Source organism: Eumetopias jubatus, unplaced genomic scaffold (assembly GCF_037043125.1).
Source record: "Eumetopias jubatus isolate StellerSeaLion01/CBP00866 unplaced genomic scaffold, mEumJub1_p1.0 scaffold_7, whole genome shotgun sequence".
NCBI classification, from domain to species: Eukaryota; Metazoa; Chordata; class Mammalia; order Carnivora; family Otariidae; genus Eumetopias; species Eumetopias jubatus.
The window spans coordinates 52,627,250-52,643,689 of record NW_028274813.1 but is presented as its reverse complement, the minus strand read 5'-3'; the positions used below and the strand labels follow the sequence as shown (position 1 = coordinate 52,643,689).

The following is a 16,440-nucleotide window of genomic DNA, read 5'->3' as shown; positions in this document are numbered from 1 at the left end:
CCTGATGGTCTGTTATCTGCAACTGTTCTTGGAACTTGTTTCACAATTCTTAATTACCATCAAATACAACTAACTAACTATATATGACTAATTTAAACAGAAGGAAGGTTTATAAAAAGGATCTGGTGTCCCAGTTTTATGAGCCTGGGAGGCTAACTAGCTAATAAGAATGTCCATCTTGCGTTGCAGAGCTAGTCCACTAGCCTGCTAGTATTATAGAAGAAAGCCACCACATCACCCCACTGATACCACACACTGCCACACTGGATGTTGGCCCTACGAGCACTGTGTTCATATCTCTAAGAGTGTGTGTGTGTGTGTGTGTGTGTGTGTGTGTGTGTGTGTGTGTGTGTGTGGTGGTGGTGGAGGGAGACTAAGCAAGTAAGCATCAGGTAGGTTCAGCTTCTACAGTGGGATGTAGGCTCTCTACTTCAGAAAGTGGGGATGTCTCAGAGGGAGTGGTTTCATATGCTAAAAAAATAAAAAATGTCCACTGCATAAGTCACTGACATATGGAAGGTAATGGAATCAATTAGGAGAAAACACATTGCATTAAATTTCACATTTATGTTGGTTAGTTTTTATGTTAGTCTGAGTTCTCCAAAAATCAGATGCCATAATGGCAAGAGATTTATGGAGGAAAACTAGTGGAGATTTTCAAGCAGGAGAGTGGGAGCAAGAGCACTCCCTGGAAAGGTAAGATGTAGAAAACTAAAGGGAAACAATCTACAGTGAATAAAGATGAAGAAGTAGATTTTTATAAAATGGCTATAGGAGGGGGATGGGATTTCTGAGCTAATCTTACTTACTGATGAAGAATTTGAAGTAAGTTTAGGAAAGATTGGAAGAACCAGAAAAGGAGTGAAGGCAGCATGGAGATTAGAGTCACTTCCTAAGAGATTACTCCCTTAACTTTCCTTCCCATAGTAAACATCTAAAAGTTGCTGATTAAACCAGTAAAAAGCATAGCTGCCCTGAGAATCCAAAAGTTAGCTTCAATAGTAGAAGCAATGGAAAGGGAAAGCTGCAACTACATGCAGTTTGATGAAAGTGAAATGCAGTTAGTAAGAAGATTGATTTTTTAAGGGTTATTCATTTAAGTAATCTCTACATCCAAATTGGGGCTCAAACTCACTACCCTGAGTTAAAGAGTAGCAGGCTCCTCTGACTGAGCTAGCCAAGCGCCCCTGATTTTGATATTTGAAAGCAAAGGTGCTATTGAGGGGATTTATGATTAACAGCATTGTGGATAGGAAACATCATCTCGCAGAGAAATATTTTTGGAATCGGGCGCCAGGGTGGCTCAGTCCTTAAGCGTCTGCCTTCGGCTCAGGTCATGATCCCAGGGTCCTGCGATCCAGACCCGCATTGGGCTCCCTGCTCTGCGGGAAGCCTGCTTCTCCCTCTCCCACTCCCCCTACTTGTGTTCCCCATCTCACTATGTCTCTCCCTGTCAAATAAATAAAATCTTTAAAAATATATATATATATATATTTGGAATCAGATTCCAAAGGAGGAACTCGCAACCCAGTTGTGATACTACTGAACCTTCAACAGATTGCATGGCAAGTCGTGGGTTGAACTCACGAACCTTGTAGCAGAAATAGGAGAGAGGCCAGATTCGAGAAAAAAACAATTTTTTTTTTTTTAAAGTGAGGATGGGAATGTAACTGAAAAGGACTGCTAATACTGTCAATGTAAGCAGCCTTCATTTATCATTTCATATAACCCTTTCATATAACCCTTTCATGATCAATTCCCCAAGCCCCTAACTTGTTTCCACTATTGTTTCTTTTTGTTGTTGTTGTTTCCTCTTGAGGAAACCTGAGAGGACCCAGAGTCTATATCATCCTGAAGTAGAGATTTAAGGCTGAATTTCTGTTCATGTTTAGTAGGTAAAGGGGTAAAAGCTGGGCAATTCTTGGGAAAACCTTAGATTTGCCCCCCAAAATATTTTCCTTTAGAGGGGTGGGGCGCTGTGTTTAAGATCAAGAATGTAAAAGGCCCTAAACACTGTCTTTTGGCTTAGAAAGTCCCCACAGCGGGGAGAAAACAGCAGGAAGAGCTGTCAGGTCTTCAGCGGCGGCCGCGGGACGGAGACCGGGCAGGGAAGGGGCTGGGCCAACTGCCCCTCCCCCCCCCCCCAGCCCCAGGATCCCGCGGAGAGCGAGGCCTGCGCGCAGCGTTACCACGTGACTCCTTCGCCTCCGGGGCACCGACGCATGCGCGCGGTGCTCTCGACGAGGCGGCCCTGGTGCTGGTGGCGGCTGCTGCGGAGTCTGTGGGACGGAGACGGTGGAAGTGCCATCTTCGGCTCGGTTGGCCCAGACTGCGGCTCATGGCATTGAGTGGCATCCGTCGTCAGGTCAGCTGGGGCGGGCGTCTTGGAATTGGCTGGGCGGGGTGCGGGGGGGTGATTGGCGGGGCAGGAAGGGGCCTGCCTTGTTTCAGGCCGCACTGGGGTTGCGGCCTCCCTCAGCCGCCCTGTTTGAGGCCTGGCCTGGCCTGGCCTCGGCTCCCACCTGTTCATTCCTTTCTCCTTCCTACCTGTTGGGTGGAGCAGGTAGAGGTTTCTTTTCTTAGTTAGACCAAACGTTTCTCTGAGGAGTGCGTCTTATGAAGAAGGGCGGGGAAATGCGGGCCTCCACGTTGACTTAGGAAGCGTTTTGGGGGTTAAGTCTGAAGCCCTAGGTTCCCCAAGAGCTGGAAACCAGTGTGCTGGGACGACTGGAAGTGGAAGGGGCTCAATAGTAGCCGTCAGAGGATTGAGAGAATTCAAATACTGTTAAAAGCTTGTAGGCGCCATGTAGTTCGCGTTCCGCGTTTCGACTACACAAGCCACACTGTTGGGACCCTGAGTCACAGCACCCCAAAGATCAGCCAGAGTTTTTGGCAGCATAGCGTAATCAGAAAAATCAGACATTAAAGATCCTAGTAGGATCTTTTAAAGACACCTATTTAAAAACCGTATTTACCTTTTGTAATCAGAAACCAGCCCTGGTGTTTTTCTCGCTCTGAAATCACATCTTTAATTAAAGTCGTACTGCTCTTACTGTGTTATTGATGATATTACAATACTATATTATTTTATGCCGATTAAATTGTTTTTAGTTTTATGTTCATGTTGCCTTCTCTTTAAGGACTTGAGGTTATTTGGCAACTGATCCAGTCTGTTCAGAAATACTTCAAACTTTTTTTTACAGCTGGAAAGGTTGAAGCTTAAGAAAACACATTTTATACAGGGAAGTATGGAGTTCATGTTGGAACTTAAGTGTTTTGGTCTCTCTGGGATCTTAAGTGGATTGAAAAAAACAACTGTCAGGTACCCCCCTCCCCCCTCCCATTTATAACCTCATTCTAGGGTTGCACAAGTTGGAACTTTCCACTGTTCAGCTTCTGGTAGGGATAAAGTGAACGAAAGGAGTTGTGCTTAAGAACTCTAGTTCCTAGATTGTGAACTCTGGAATAATTAGGGGTTGAACCAAAGATGCCTAATTAGATAGTATGAGATATTTGAAGTGAGAATTGAAAAACAGAATTTTTGTAGTGTCAGAGTATTTGGTAATATTTTTGCTTGCTTACCTATAGTTGAGTAAGAAAAATAATTTTACAAATCAAATGATAAAAGGTGTGTGTACACGCACATCTTAAAGAGAAAGAACGGGCACCTGACCACCTCAGTCAATAGAGCACGTGACTTTTGATCTCAGGGTTATGAGTTCAAGCCCCACATCTGGTGTAGAGATTATTTAAAAATCTTAAAAAATAAGGAGAACAGAACCTTTTGTGGTATGTTAATAACTAATCTGCATGAAACATAGGATTTTGTGTGTGTGTGTGTCTGTGTGTGTGAAAAATAGTCAAAAGGAGAAAGAAAGTAGTAGTTCCAGTCAAATGGTAATTTTTTTTCCCCCAAAGACTTGGAGGTGATGCAGTCATTTATGTAAATATATGTATGTAAAGTTAAGTTTCTGGAACATATTAAGTGTTTAATATGTGGAATTTAAAAAAGGTGAATCTGTGAACATTCTTCTTAGCCTCTAAAACAGTTCCAAAACCAGTGGTTATGATGGTCTCTTAACTTGTCTTCAAATTGGCTTATCTGTGGATGAGGGACAGAGTAACTTGTAGATTGCAAAGCTAGTTGATTTGCAATACTCAAATTACTGACTTTTTAGTCCTTAGTGATGACTTTAGATACTCTTGTGTTGCTCTGTTTATGAAAAGAATAATACATGGTATGATTTTGAGTGCCTATAGAGAGTTGAGAGAGGTATTAAATTAGACTTCACATTTTTAATTAAGTATGGGTTAAGTGATCCTCCAAAAGACCTTTTAAATTTTAAGATGGCATGCTAAATTGTTAGTGAAATGTTTAATGTATGCTATAACTGAACTAAAATTTGAATATATGATATAGAACTATTTTTTAATGTACTGCATAGTCACATTATAATTTATCATGTTTCCTTTCATGCTTGTGGACTTTGGGCCTCTAATAAGATTTTATAAGAAAGTGAAATGTAGTAAAAAGGCATTGTTTGAGAAAAGGAGGAAAGTTTTGTTAGTCTAAGAGAATAGAGCAAGCCAAGGTTCGGACATGAAAAATATATTGGGTTCTGTAAATAGCAAGGAGGAGGAATACTGTAGGATTAGTATGTTTGAAAAGTTAAGTTGGGGCCAGATTTGTCACTCACTTTTTCAACAGGGATTTAGTGTGCTGTTATATACTAGACACTGTTTTAGGTTCTGGGAACACAGTAGTGAATAAAACCATGGTCTCTGTTCTGTATTTAATATTATAGTAATATTAATTTATCTGTAGCATCTCAGATTTTTTGGCTGTGACCCATAATAGGTTGTACATGTAATATTGCATCCCAATAAACACCAGTTGCATTCTGTATGTATTTCAACAATGTCCTCTCAATGTGTGCGTGAACTCTGATGTACTGTTTTCAATTCTGTATTTTTCCATTAAAAAAAATGAGGAGCTGATTTGAAGCAATCTGAAATTTGAAAAACATTACTCAAGAGGCGATATAAAATAGGGGCGCCTGGCTGGCTCAGTCAGTAAAGCCTGCAGCTCTTGATCTCTGGGTTGTGAGTTAGAGCCCCATTTTGAGTGTGGAGATTGCTTAAATAAACTTAAAAAAAGAAAGGGGAGATGATAATTACTTAAACTGTAGTAATAGCAGTGTGAGTGAAGAGGATAGTTAATCTTTATGGCAAGGTATCTGTGATTATTTTGTGAATGAGGCTTAGAGAGGTGAAGTATCTTGCTCAGTGTTCCCTAATGAGTAACTGGGCCAGATCTTTAATTGAGTTCTGTCCGACTCTAAAGCCCAAGTACTTTATTTTTTTTAAAACAATTTTATTTATTTATTTGACAGAGAGAGTGAGAGAGCACAAGCAGGGAGAACAGTAGAGGGAGAAGGAGAGGGAGAAGCAGGCTCCCCTATGAGCAGGGAGCCTGATACGGGACTCCATTCCAGGACCCTGGGATCATGACCTGAGCCAAAGGCAGACGCTTAACCATCTGAGCCACCCAGGCGCCCCTAAAGCCCAAGTACTTTATTATACCACTTCTCATGTGGCTATGAAAATAATATATTAGTTTTTAGTCTGGGGGGACTAAGGACTCAGATGCTATTTTTTTATTATTCAGTGAATTGAGTGTGTAGTACTAGTCCTCCCGGTGTACTCTATCCCTATATATTAGTAGATCTCGTGCTTACTCACAAGAAACTTGTAATCTAGTAGGAAAGATGATATCGAACAAGTACCACAAATGTGATTTGTGCTATGGAGAAAAAGACAGAATGCTGTGGAAGCATCATTGAGGGAAGCTAACTAATTTGGAGTGTATGGGAAAACTTTTTAGGAAGTGATGTTTAAACTTCACGCACAGAGGAATGAGTAGGCTTCAGCTAGATTGAGGGTTCTAAGTGGGGATGAGGTAGAGGGGTAGGAAAGTATTCCACATGAAAGAAACTGGGTACACTAAGGCTTTGAAGTAGAAAGGAGCTGAACTGGAAAACAAAACAACCAAACTTCAACAAAAATAGAATTTCTTGGCTGCAGAAGTTTTTAGAGAGTGGGGAGAGTTTTGGTGTTAGCATGGGTTAGAATCCTGTCTCTTCCTTACTAACCATATAACTTTTGACAAATTATTTAACCTTAGTTTTGTTTTTCCCCTTCTTAAAAATGGGTAAGTGGCATTCAGCAGAATACTTGTTCAATAAATGGTGTCTCAGGATTATCACAAATAGCTAGTAATTGAAATCATAGCAGTATATGATGACATGCTTTCATTCATTCATTCTTTCACAAATAAGTGTCTTCAGTGTGTCATGCAACTCAGTATGCAATAATTGAATTCTGTGTGTGTGTGTATAATCACAGCAAATGTCACAAAAGAATATACCTTTGCTATGTGCGAAGCACTCTGATAAAATTTTTTTCCATTTTGGTTTTCATTTGCAAAAAGAGAAAAAGCTGGTCTGAAGCAGTCTGCAGTTTGAAAAATACTGGTCTAGTGGGGAGATAATGATTACTTAAACTACAGCAGTAGTACTGTGAATAAAAAGAAGGGGATGGTTAATTCTTATGTTAGGGTATACTAAATGAGTAAATTTACTATGTTATAGTATAATATGGATAAAAGAAAAAAATAGAGGACGGTAAAGGGGATCAAATATGGTAAAAGGGATCATGTATGCCAGGGATGGGAGCAAGTTACAATTTTAAATAGGATTGCCCAGGTAGGTCTTACTGAGAAGGTGACCAGTATTTCTTCCTCCCTCCCTCCCCACCTTCCTTCTTTCCTTCCTTCCTTCCCTTTAAGATTTATTTATTTGAGAGAAAGAGAGAGGGGGTGGGTTTGGGAGTGGGTGTTGAGAGGGAGAGGGAGAGAATCTCAAGGAGACTCTCCGCTGAGCACAGAGCCCACACCAGGCTCAATCTGAGGACTCTGAGATCATGACCTGAGCCAAAATCAAGAGTCAGACACCCCGAGAAGGTGAGATATCACCAAAGGAGAAGGTAAGGAAGGCATCTGGGAGATCACTCTGGGTAGAAGAAACAGCCATTCAGAGGCTCTAAGTAAGGCTGGAGAATGTGGTCTGTTTTAGAGAAAAGAAGATGTCAGTGTGGCTGTGGGTGAGTGAGGACAAGAGTAGGAGAAGATGAGGTCAAAAGATAAATGGTAGGAGGGGGACAGTGAGCCATTTCAAGGCCATTGACTTTTACTCTCTGAGATAGAGCAGTGGAGTGACATGGTCTTATTTATGTTTTAGAAAGAATACTATCTGCTATGCTGAGAATGGACTGGGGACAGGGGGGTAGGGGTCGGGTGCAGCAAAAGGGAAGAAGCCGGTTATCTATAGAAGGTTACAGAAGACTGTAATAGTATTTTAGATGAGAAATGAGTGGTTGAATGAGGATTGCAAGAAGTGGAGTGCTGAATATATATGAAAGGTTCCATAACAAAGTGGTTGGATGTGAGAGAAAGAAGAGTTAAGGATGAGTCCCAAGATTTTTGGCCTGAGCAACTGAAAGGAGGGATTTTCTATCAGCAGATATGGGGAAGGCAATGGATAGAGCAGGTTTTGGGGGAGAGATCAGAAGTTCACTTAGGGACATTTTGTAATTTGAAATGGCTGTGTATGTGTAGATGATAAAAGTAGCAGTTAGATATATGGATCTGGAGTTTGGAAAAAAGCTGGAGATAGAATTTGGGAGTTGGTATATAATTAGTATTTGTATTTAAAACCGTGTGAGATTGGAGTTAATGGAGATAGAGAGGGTAGCTGACCTTGAAAGAAAGGTCAAGTGCCTGAGGAGACTAGTGCTCAGGAGGAAGAGTGATTGTGAGGTAGAAAGAGGTGATGGTGTGACTTGGAAGCCAAGTGAAGGAAATATATCAAATGGAAGAACATTATCAGCCTAAGGAGAGTGTCAATTGAGAAAAGGAGAGAGTTGAGGACAAAATCTTGGGTGCTACCAATTCTTAAAGGACTGTTGTGAAGAAAAAAAAATTCTTCAGAATGGTAGGAGGAAAGCTAGGTGAATGTGATATGTCAGAAAAGGCAAGAAAAGAGAACCTTTCAAGTACAAAGTCATCAGTACTGTTGGATGCTGTAAAGAATAGATCAGGAAAATGAATTAGGAAATGTTTAATTGGACTTAATGAACAAGAAGATTGTGACCTTGGCAAATTTTAGAGAATGATGAAACCAGATTGAAGAGGAAAGAGAGGTTACAGAAGTAGAGATAAGAAGCTTATACAACTTCATTGGCTTTGTCCTTGAAACAAAATCCAGATCCTTTTTTTTTTTAATTTTTTTAAAAAAAATTTTGTAAAGATTTTATTTGTTTATTTGACAGAAAGAGACACAGCGAGAGAGGGAGCACAAGCAGGGGGAGTGGGAGAGGGAGAAGCAGGCTTCCCGCTGAGCAGGGAGCCTGATGTGGGGCTGGATCCCAGGAACCTGGGATCATGACTTGAGCCGAAGGCAGACGTTTAATGACTGAGCCATCCAGGTGCCCCCAAAATCTAGATCCTTAATATAGATTATGATTGATTACCCTTTGTTTTTAAGCTAAATTGTCATATATATGTTATAAATTATATAGAAGAAGAAGAAAAACATTTACATGTTTGAATGCTATTGGAAGTGATTTAAGACACTGAGAGAAACTGATAAGTGGAGAGTAAAGATAATTTAAGATCCACCATTCTTGAGAAGATGGGTGGGAGAAATGATCAGTTCATGAGTTCAGGGTGTGACCTTTGCTAGGAGCAGAGGTATTTTATCCATTATGACCATGGGAAGGAGGAGGACCAATGATGATTATGTATTTCAGCCATTGTAGGAGTGTTATAGTAGAGATACAAAACAAATACTTTTTGAGAGTGGAAAAGAGGCAAGATTATAAATGCAAGGGGATTCGGAGGTTGGTTCATAATAGATTTGCTTCTTAGAGATGTAAAGAATTTTAAGAAGGAAATGGAGGCTTAATAGAAATCTAAGGATAGGGCTCCTGGGTGGCTCAATTGGTTAAGTGACTGCCTTCAGCTCAGGTCATAATCCTGGAGTCCCAGGATCGAGTCCCCCATCGGGCTCCCTGCTCAGTGGGGAGTCTGCTTCTCCCTCTGACACTCCCCCTTCTCATGCTCTCTCTCTCTCTCTCACTCTGTCTCTCAAATGAATAAATAAAAAATAAAAAAAGAAATAAGAAATTTCCTTTAAAAAAAAAGAAATCCAAGGATAAAGACTTACCATTGGTTGTGGCAACTAGCTCATTATGAGAAATTAGTATTTTTACTTGGAGTGGTATGGACTGGACTGCATGGTGAACCAACAGATGATTATTTTCGTGGGAAAAATGCTGCAGTGAACACCCTTGTTCATGATTAATTCTTTAAAATGGTCTTTAAAAAGAATTATTTCTAACTATAGAAATGTTACTTTTTATGTATTTCTCTTTTATCTAGCAATTTTGTTAGTCTAATCCTTCTAATAGTTGCCTGTGGATTCCTTATTATTTCTTTAAGAGAAAATTCTACAAGTGTTATTGGTAGGTCAAAATATACTTAATTTTACGGTTTATGCTACATATTAGCATATTGAAATTTGAGAATATAACCCCCAAAAAATAGCTTTTCAAAAATGGGCATTTACATGAGAAGATGTACTGTGATGTACTTAGCAAAGCCAAATATTAGGAAGGATTCAAACCAAATTGAGGGATATTTAAGCAAATCCCTCATATTGCCCTTTTTGCTTATCTATGTTTCTGTGAATGCACTAAACAATGACTTGTCTCAGAACTGCTCTTTCTGCTGCTTGGAATTTTCTTGCTCTACATATTTGTATAATTGACTTACTATATCATCCTCTCTTTTTTTTTTCCTTAGCACTTAGTATCTTGTACATATTGTAAACATACTTTTTTTTTTTTTTTTAAGAAATGTTGTTATTCTTTGGGACTCCTGGGTGGCTCAGTCGGTTAAGCGGCTGCGTTTGGCCCGGGTCATGATCCCAGGGTCCTGGGATCAAGTCCCACATCGGGCTTCTTGCTCAGTGGGGAGCCTGCTTCTCCCTCTCTCTCCCTCTGCTTGTGCTCTCGCTGTCAAATAAATAAAATCTTAAAAAAAAAAAATGACTGTATTCTTCAACTAAAATGTCAGCTCCTTGAGAGTAGGGACTTTGTTTTGCTCACAGTTAAATTTCCAGTGCTTAAGACAGTATCTGACACACAGAAGTTGCTCACTAAATATTTATTGAATGAAGATTATTACACAAGGAAATGATATTAGTTAGAGATTTTTTTAAAAAAATACTAAATGAACAGGGTTTAGCATAATTTGTAAACCTAATTTCAGTAAAATAAAAAATAAGATAACATAAAAATGAAATAATATCATGTAAACCCTAAAGGACAAAGGACAGAAGAGGAAGTATTAACCTGAGAATTAAAACCTTTTGGAAGAAAAAGATGGACTGGATTTAACTGATAAACTTAGGTTTTCATTTTTCTGCATTCAGTTCTTTGCCTGCAGAGAGGGAAGTTAATAAGAAATATGAGGAATTGTCCCACAAAACTCCAGAAAGGCTCAGGAATATTGGTTACCACGTGCCTCTGAGAATGAGAGTGCTGAGTGGAGCTAAAAATTCTAGGATTGGTTGAAAGTCTGGAGTAGTTTAGACCCTCCATTTTCCTTCTCCATATAACATAACTAGCAAAAAACTAGATGTTTATTATTTGAAAAGGGTGGAACCAGAGAAGTTTTGACACAGCTGATGGGAGCTGGGACAGGGGTGAAGGGTCTTGATGAAAATGGGAAATTGAATGAAAGTGCACATATTGAATGGTGAGATCACTAGCCCTGTTTTTCTTCTTTGTCCCAGAATGCTTACTGCCTTCTGTATATATTTTTAGGTTGAAACATTCTTCTTTGGGAAAACTTAACACCAGGGAAATGATGTAAAGCACTGACATTTAGTGAGTTCCCCCTCAATAGAATGCCATCCTGCACTGAGGTTCACCAGTGTTCAAGCTTTATGTAGCTTCTGATTTTGTGTGATGCCTCACACTTCTTGAACAATAGTTTGAAGATCACTCTACTTGAGAGACCAAAACAAATAGTGAAAAAACACTCGGAAGAGACAGTGCTGAGAACAGAAGAAAATTTAAAGTGATTTATAGAGACATAGGAGATATTGCACCAGTGAAACAGGAATAGGAGACTGTAAAATGGATTATTCAGAGTAAAAGGAATTAAAATTTTGATTCATATATTAAAACTCTAGTAAAAGTGATCACTCAGAGTAGAATGAGTCATAGGGATGGGGGAAAAATGTAGGAAAAGGTAAGAAAAGTAGAGGATCAGTCCAGGAGGTCCAACGACTGAGTAATGTGAGTTCAACAAAGATAAAAGAGAAAACCAAGGGAAGAAAATTATTACATAAATGATAAATATGGAATATAAGAATTGAATGATGTAAATATCTAGAGTAAAATAGGCCTTCTGAATGAATGCCAGCAGAATGAGGAGAAAAGACTTACCTTAAGGCTCATCATTTTGGAATTTCAGAACACCTGGATTAAAAGCTACCATGGAGATAAAAACAGGTCTCAAATAGAGGAGTTTTCTCAATAGCAGTACCCTAGGGGTGCCGGGGTGACATAGTCAGTTAAGCGTCCAACTCTTGGTTTCATCTCAGGTTGTGATCTTGGGGTTGTGGGATTGAGCCCTGCGTTGGGCTCTGCGTTCAGGGTGAAGTCGGCTTGGGACTCTCTCTTCTTCCCTCTCTTCCTCTCCTTCTGCCCCTCCCCTCTGTGCTAGTGCACAAGCTCTCTCTCAAATGAATAGATCTTCAAAAAAAAAAAAAAAAGGCAACACCCCATGTTAGGAAACAATGAAAAGATTTCTTCAAAACTTTTTTTTTTTTTTAAGTAATCTGAATGCTTATAACATAGGGCTCAAACTCACCACCCTGGGATCAGGAGTCTTGTAAGAACAAAAAATGTCTAAAATTGAAAAATCAAGAAATAAGATAGAGCTCCAGATAAACTCTGTTGTGTGCTGGTTTTATGGAGTGAAAGTCAACAGCTTTTTTCTTCCTTTTTACTTCTGCAAAAATTCTTTTGTCGGGACGCCTGGGTGGCTCAGTCGGTTAAGTGGCTGCCTTTGGCTCAGGTCATGATCCTGGGGTCCTGGGATCGAGCCCCACGTCCGGCTCCCTGCTCAGCGGAGAGCCTGCTTCTCCCTCTCCCTCTGCCTGCCACTCTGCCTACTTGTGCTCTCTTTATCTCTCTGTCAAATAAATAAATAAAATCTTTAAAAAAATTCTTTTGTCTTTTCATTTTTTTATTTTTATTTTAAAAAGATTTTATTTATTTGACAGAGAGATAGAGTTGGAATACAAGCAGGGAGCCCCACAAGGGGCTTGATCCCAGGACCCTGGGATCACGACCCAAGCCGAGGGCAGACGTTTAACGACTGAGCCACCCAGGCACCCTCCTCAGTTATTTTAAAGTATAACATCAGGATTGGAAAATGCTATTTGAGGAATTTGTTGTTTGCAGTGATACTTTGATTTATGTGAATTTATAGACTTCCACATGCTTTTATCTCATCTGATGTTCTCAACAGCCCTATGCAAATATTGTTAGTCCCTAATTTAGAAGTGAGGAAAGTAAGACTGATGTAGGATCACATGCTATTAAGGGAGAGAACTTAGACTCACTCCCCTTACCCCTTGTTCATTCTAATATTTACTGTACTATATCTCATGATGAAAGAAGGATTTGGATGGGCACCGGGGAGGCTCAGTTGGTTAAGTGTCTGCCTTCGGCCCAGGTCATGATCCCAGGGTTCTGGGATCGAGCCCCATGTTGGGCTCCCTGCCCATCGGGGAGCTTCTCTCTCTTCTCCCCGTTTGTGCTCTCTCTTGCTATCTCTGTCTCTCTCAAATAAATAAAATCTTAAAAAAAAAAGGATTTGGAAATTCTAATTCCTAGTCTTTTGTACTTTATATTTCCTAATTTACTTATAATTAAGCTGTTGTCTTTTTTGTGTGTGTGATAAAAGCCACATAACATAAAACTTACCTTAACTGTTTTAAGTGTATAGTTCAGTAGTGTTAAATATTCACGTGGTTGTTAACAGATTACCAGAACTTTTCATTTTACAGATCTGAAACTGTACTCATTAAACAACTCCCCTTTTCTCCCTCACAACATTCCCTGGTAACTGCATTCTATTTTGTTTCTATGAATTTGATTACTCTAGATACCTCGTATAAGTAGAATCATACAGTGTCTTTTTTTGTGACTGGCTTATTTCACCTAGCATAATGTCCTCAAGGTTCATCCATATAGAATATGACAGGATTTCTTTCATTTTAAAGGCTAAAGAGGGGCGCCTGGATGGCTCAGTTGGTTAAGCATCAGACTCTTGATTTAGGCTCGGGTTGTGATCTCGGGATTGAGGGATTGAGCCTTGCTTTGGCTCTGTGCTCAGTGTGGAGACTGCTTAAGAGTCTCTCTCTGCCCCTCCCCTCTTGCTTGCTTGGGTGCTCTCTCTCACTCTTTTTCCCTCTCTAAAAAAAACAGCCTAAAGGCTGAATAATATTTCATTGTATATACTACATTTTGTTTATTCATCTGTCAGTGGACATTTGAGTTGCTTGCTCCTTTTGGCTGTTGTGGATTGTGCTGCTGTGAATGTGGGCATGCATGTAGCTCTTTGAGTCCCTGCTTTTTTTTTTTTTTAAAGATTTTATTTATTTATTTGAGAGAGAGAGAATGAGAGATAGATAGCACGAGAGGGAAGAGGGTCAGAGGGAGAAGCAGACTCCCTGCTGAGCAGGGAGCTCGATGTGGGGCTCGATCCCGGGACTCCAAGATCATGACCTGAGCCGAAGGCAGTCGCTTAACCAACTGAGCCACCCAGGCGCCCTGAGTCCCTGCTTTTAGTTAACTTGGATATATACCAAGTGGGATTCTTTGGTCATATATAGTAGTTCTGTTTTTAATTTTATCACAAACCTCCATACTGTTTTCTGTAGCAGTTGCATCATTTTACAATCCTACCAACAGTGTACAAGGATTCCAGTTTTTCATCCTTGCCAAGACTTTTCTGTTTTTTTTTTTAATAGTAGCTACCATAATGGTTGTGATGAGATACCTCATTGTGATTTTGATTTGTGTTTTTCTGATGATTAGTGATGTTGAGTATCTGTTCATATGCTTGTTGGCCATTTGTATATCATCTTTGGAGAGATTCTATTGAAGTCCTTTACCCATTTTTAAATCAGATTACTTTTTTGTTTCTGAATTGTAGTTCTTTATATATCCTGGATATTAACCCATAATTGGATATAAGATTTACAGATATTTCCTCCTATCCTTATGTTGTCTTTTCACTCTGTTGATTGTGTTCTCTGATGCACAAACGTTTTAAACTTTGAGATAGCCCATTTGTCTGTTTTTACTTTTGTTCCCGTTGTTTTTGGTGTCATTTCCAGGAAATCATTGCCATCTCCAGTATCATGAAGATTTCCTGTATGTTTTCTTCTAGAAATTTTATATTTTTACATTTTACATTCAGGCTTTTAATTCATTTTGAGTTAATTTTTGTATGGGGTATAAGGTAAAGCTCCAACTTCATTCCTTTGCATGTGAATATCCAGTTTTCCAGCACCTTTTGTTAAACTGACTACCCTTTCTTTGTTGAATGATGTTGGTACCCTTGTTGAAAATCATTTAATTATATAAGCAAAAGTTTATTTCTGGGCTCTTTGTTCTGTTCTGTTGGTTTGGTTGTCTTTATGCGAAAACCACAATTGTCTCCTTCCTTTTGATATTTTTTGCCCCTTTGCTGTTTTATGTTGCTAATTGGAAGTTATTGATTGTTGTCAAGAATAAAGTGGGACTAGTTAACTGCCACATTATGAAGAATATGTTGGAATAACTTATTAAAAAAATAACTTTAGTGTATTCTTTTGGCTCTGTGATTTTTGGAGTAATCAGAAAAATGATCTCCCTAAGGGTAAGGATGATGTTCTTAATTCTTTTTACAGCATTTTAATTGCAGGGTGTGGAGTAATTGATAATCTCTGAAGATGCAGGGGTGTGGTAAATTTGCTGATTGCAGAAGAAACCATTATGTCCCACTTAAATATGCAATTAGAATAGGGCTGGTGGTAATGACTCAGAATGTATCAACCAACATTTTGTTTGTTTGACAGTGGCTTTGAAATCAAAAGACAGAAACCAATGACAAATTTGCATATGGAAAATTAATCTTCAAATGTGTCTTTTCTTTAACGGAAGGGGAAAAAGAGAAAAATAAATTGAGAACTTCTTTGCCTTTTTCTAGGGCCTCAAATGGCTCAAACTGGGAAAAGCTAATGGGAAGGAAACATTTTTTTCTGATAGTCTAATACTTTGGATTCTCTTTTACTGTGTACCAACTATGTTTGCTTCTTGTATTATCTCTTGTCAGATGCCTCTGTAGATTTACTTCTATCATTTCCTCTCAAATTCGTCTGGCTATACCCTGCCTTCTCTGCTGCTCACCCTTCCTCTTCCTCAATGTAAAACCTGTTCATTCTGGTTGGTTTCTCTTCGAATCAATTCTAATTTCTACTTGTTTGTTGTCTACTGTCAAGAAGGATTTTTCTATCATGTCAAGTGGGCTTTTCTAGGAAGATGGTAAGAGGGGATATTGGATAGGCAACTGAAAGTGTCTTGCTACATGGCTAATGCAATTTTTCTAGAGATAAAACTTCAACATTTTCCCAGATTTAACATACATGTATTCTTTGATTAAGTGGTTTCATTGTTTAGAGATCAAGAATGAAATTAATAAATTCCTTTAATAGCTAATTGGGACTTTTAAAAGGTGGTTTTGATGATGCCAAATAAACATTTGGAAGATGTTCCTCTTTATTTGTGTTTCCACAGATCATTAACTGAAGACAAAATAAACAACTATGCAAAATTCTCACATGGATGAGTACAGAAATTCTAGTAATGGCAGCACAGGCAACAGTTCAGAGGTAGTGGTAGAACAGTCTGCTGATTTCAGTACTGAGATTATGAATGTTACGGAAATGGAACAGTCCCCTGATGGATCTCCTAATGTGAATGCAACTACAGAAGAAAATGAAATAACAAATGCTGTGGACCTTCCAGTGACAGAAACAGAAGCAAATTTCCCTCCAGAATATGAAAAGTTCTGGAAAACTGTAGAAAACAATCCTCAGGATTTTACAGGCTGGGTATATTTGCTTCAGTATGTAGAACAGGAGGTTAGTAACTATTTTAAATGGAACTAGAAGGGACAGATTAAACAAGTAATATCAGAGGAGGTTTACTGTTTTGTAATTAAAGTTGCCTCTTTTATAATTTTCAGATTAAGTT

The 16,440-nt window shown here is 39.1% G+C and overlaps 1 protein-coding gene across 1 annotated transcript in view; it reads left to right on the top strand.

Moving 5' to 3' along the window:
• Positions 1–2,239: 2,239 nt before the first annotated feature.
• Positions 2,240–16,440, top strand: part of PRPF39 (pre-mRNA processing factor 39) — a 37,070-nt gene continuing 22,869 nt past the window's right edge. Inside the window, exons 1-2 of the mRNA XM_028100486.2 lie at positions 2,240–2,365; positions 15,982–16,328. Coding sequence (XP_027956287.1) covers positions 16,011–16,328 — 318 coding nt within the window. The 5' untranslated portion in view covers positions 2,240–2,365; positions 15,982–16,010. The remainder of the gene's footprint in view (positions 2,366–15,981; positions 16,329–16,440) is intronic.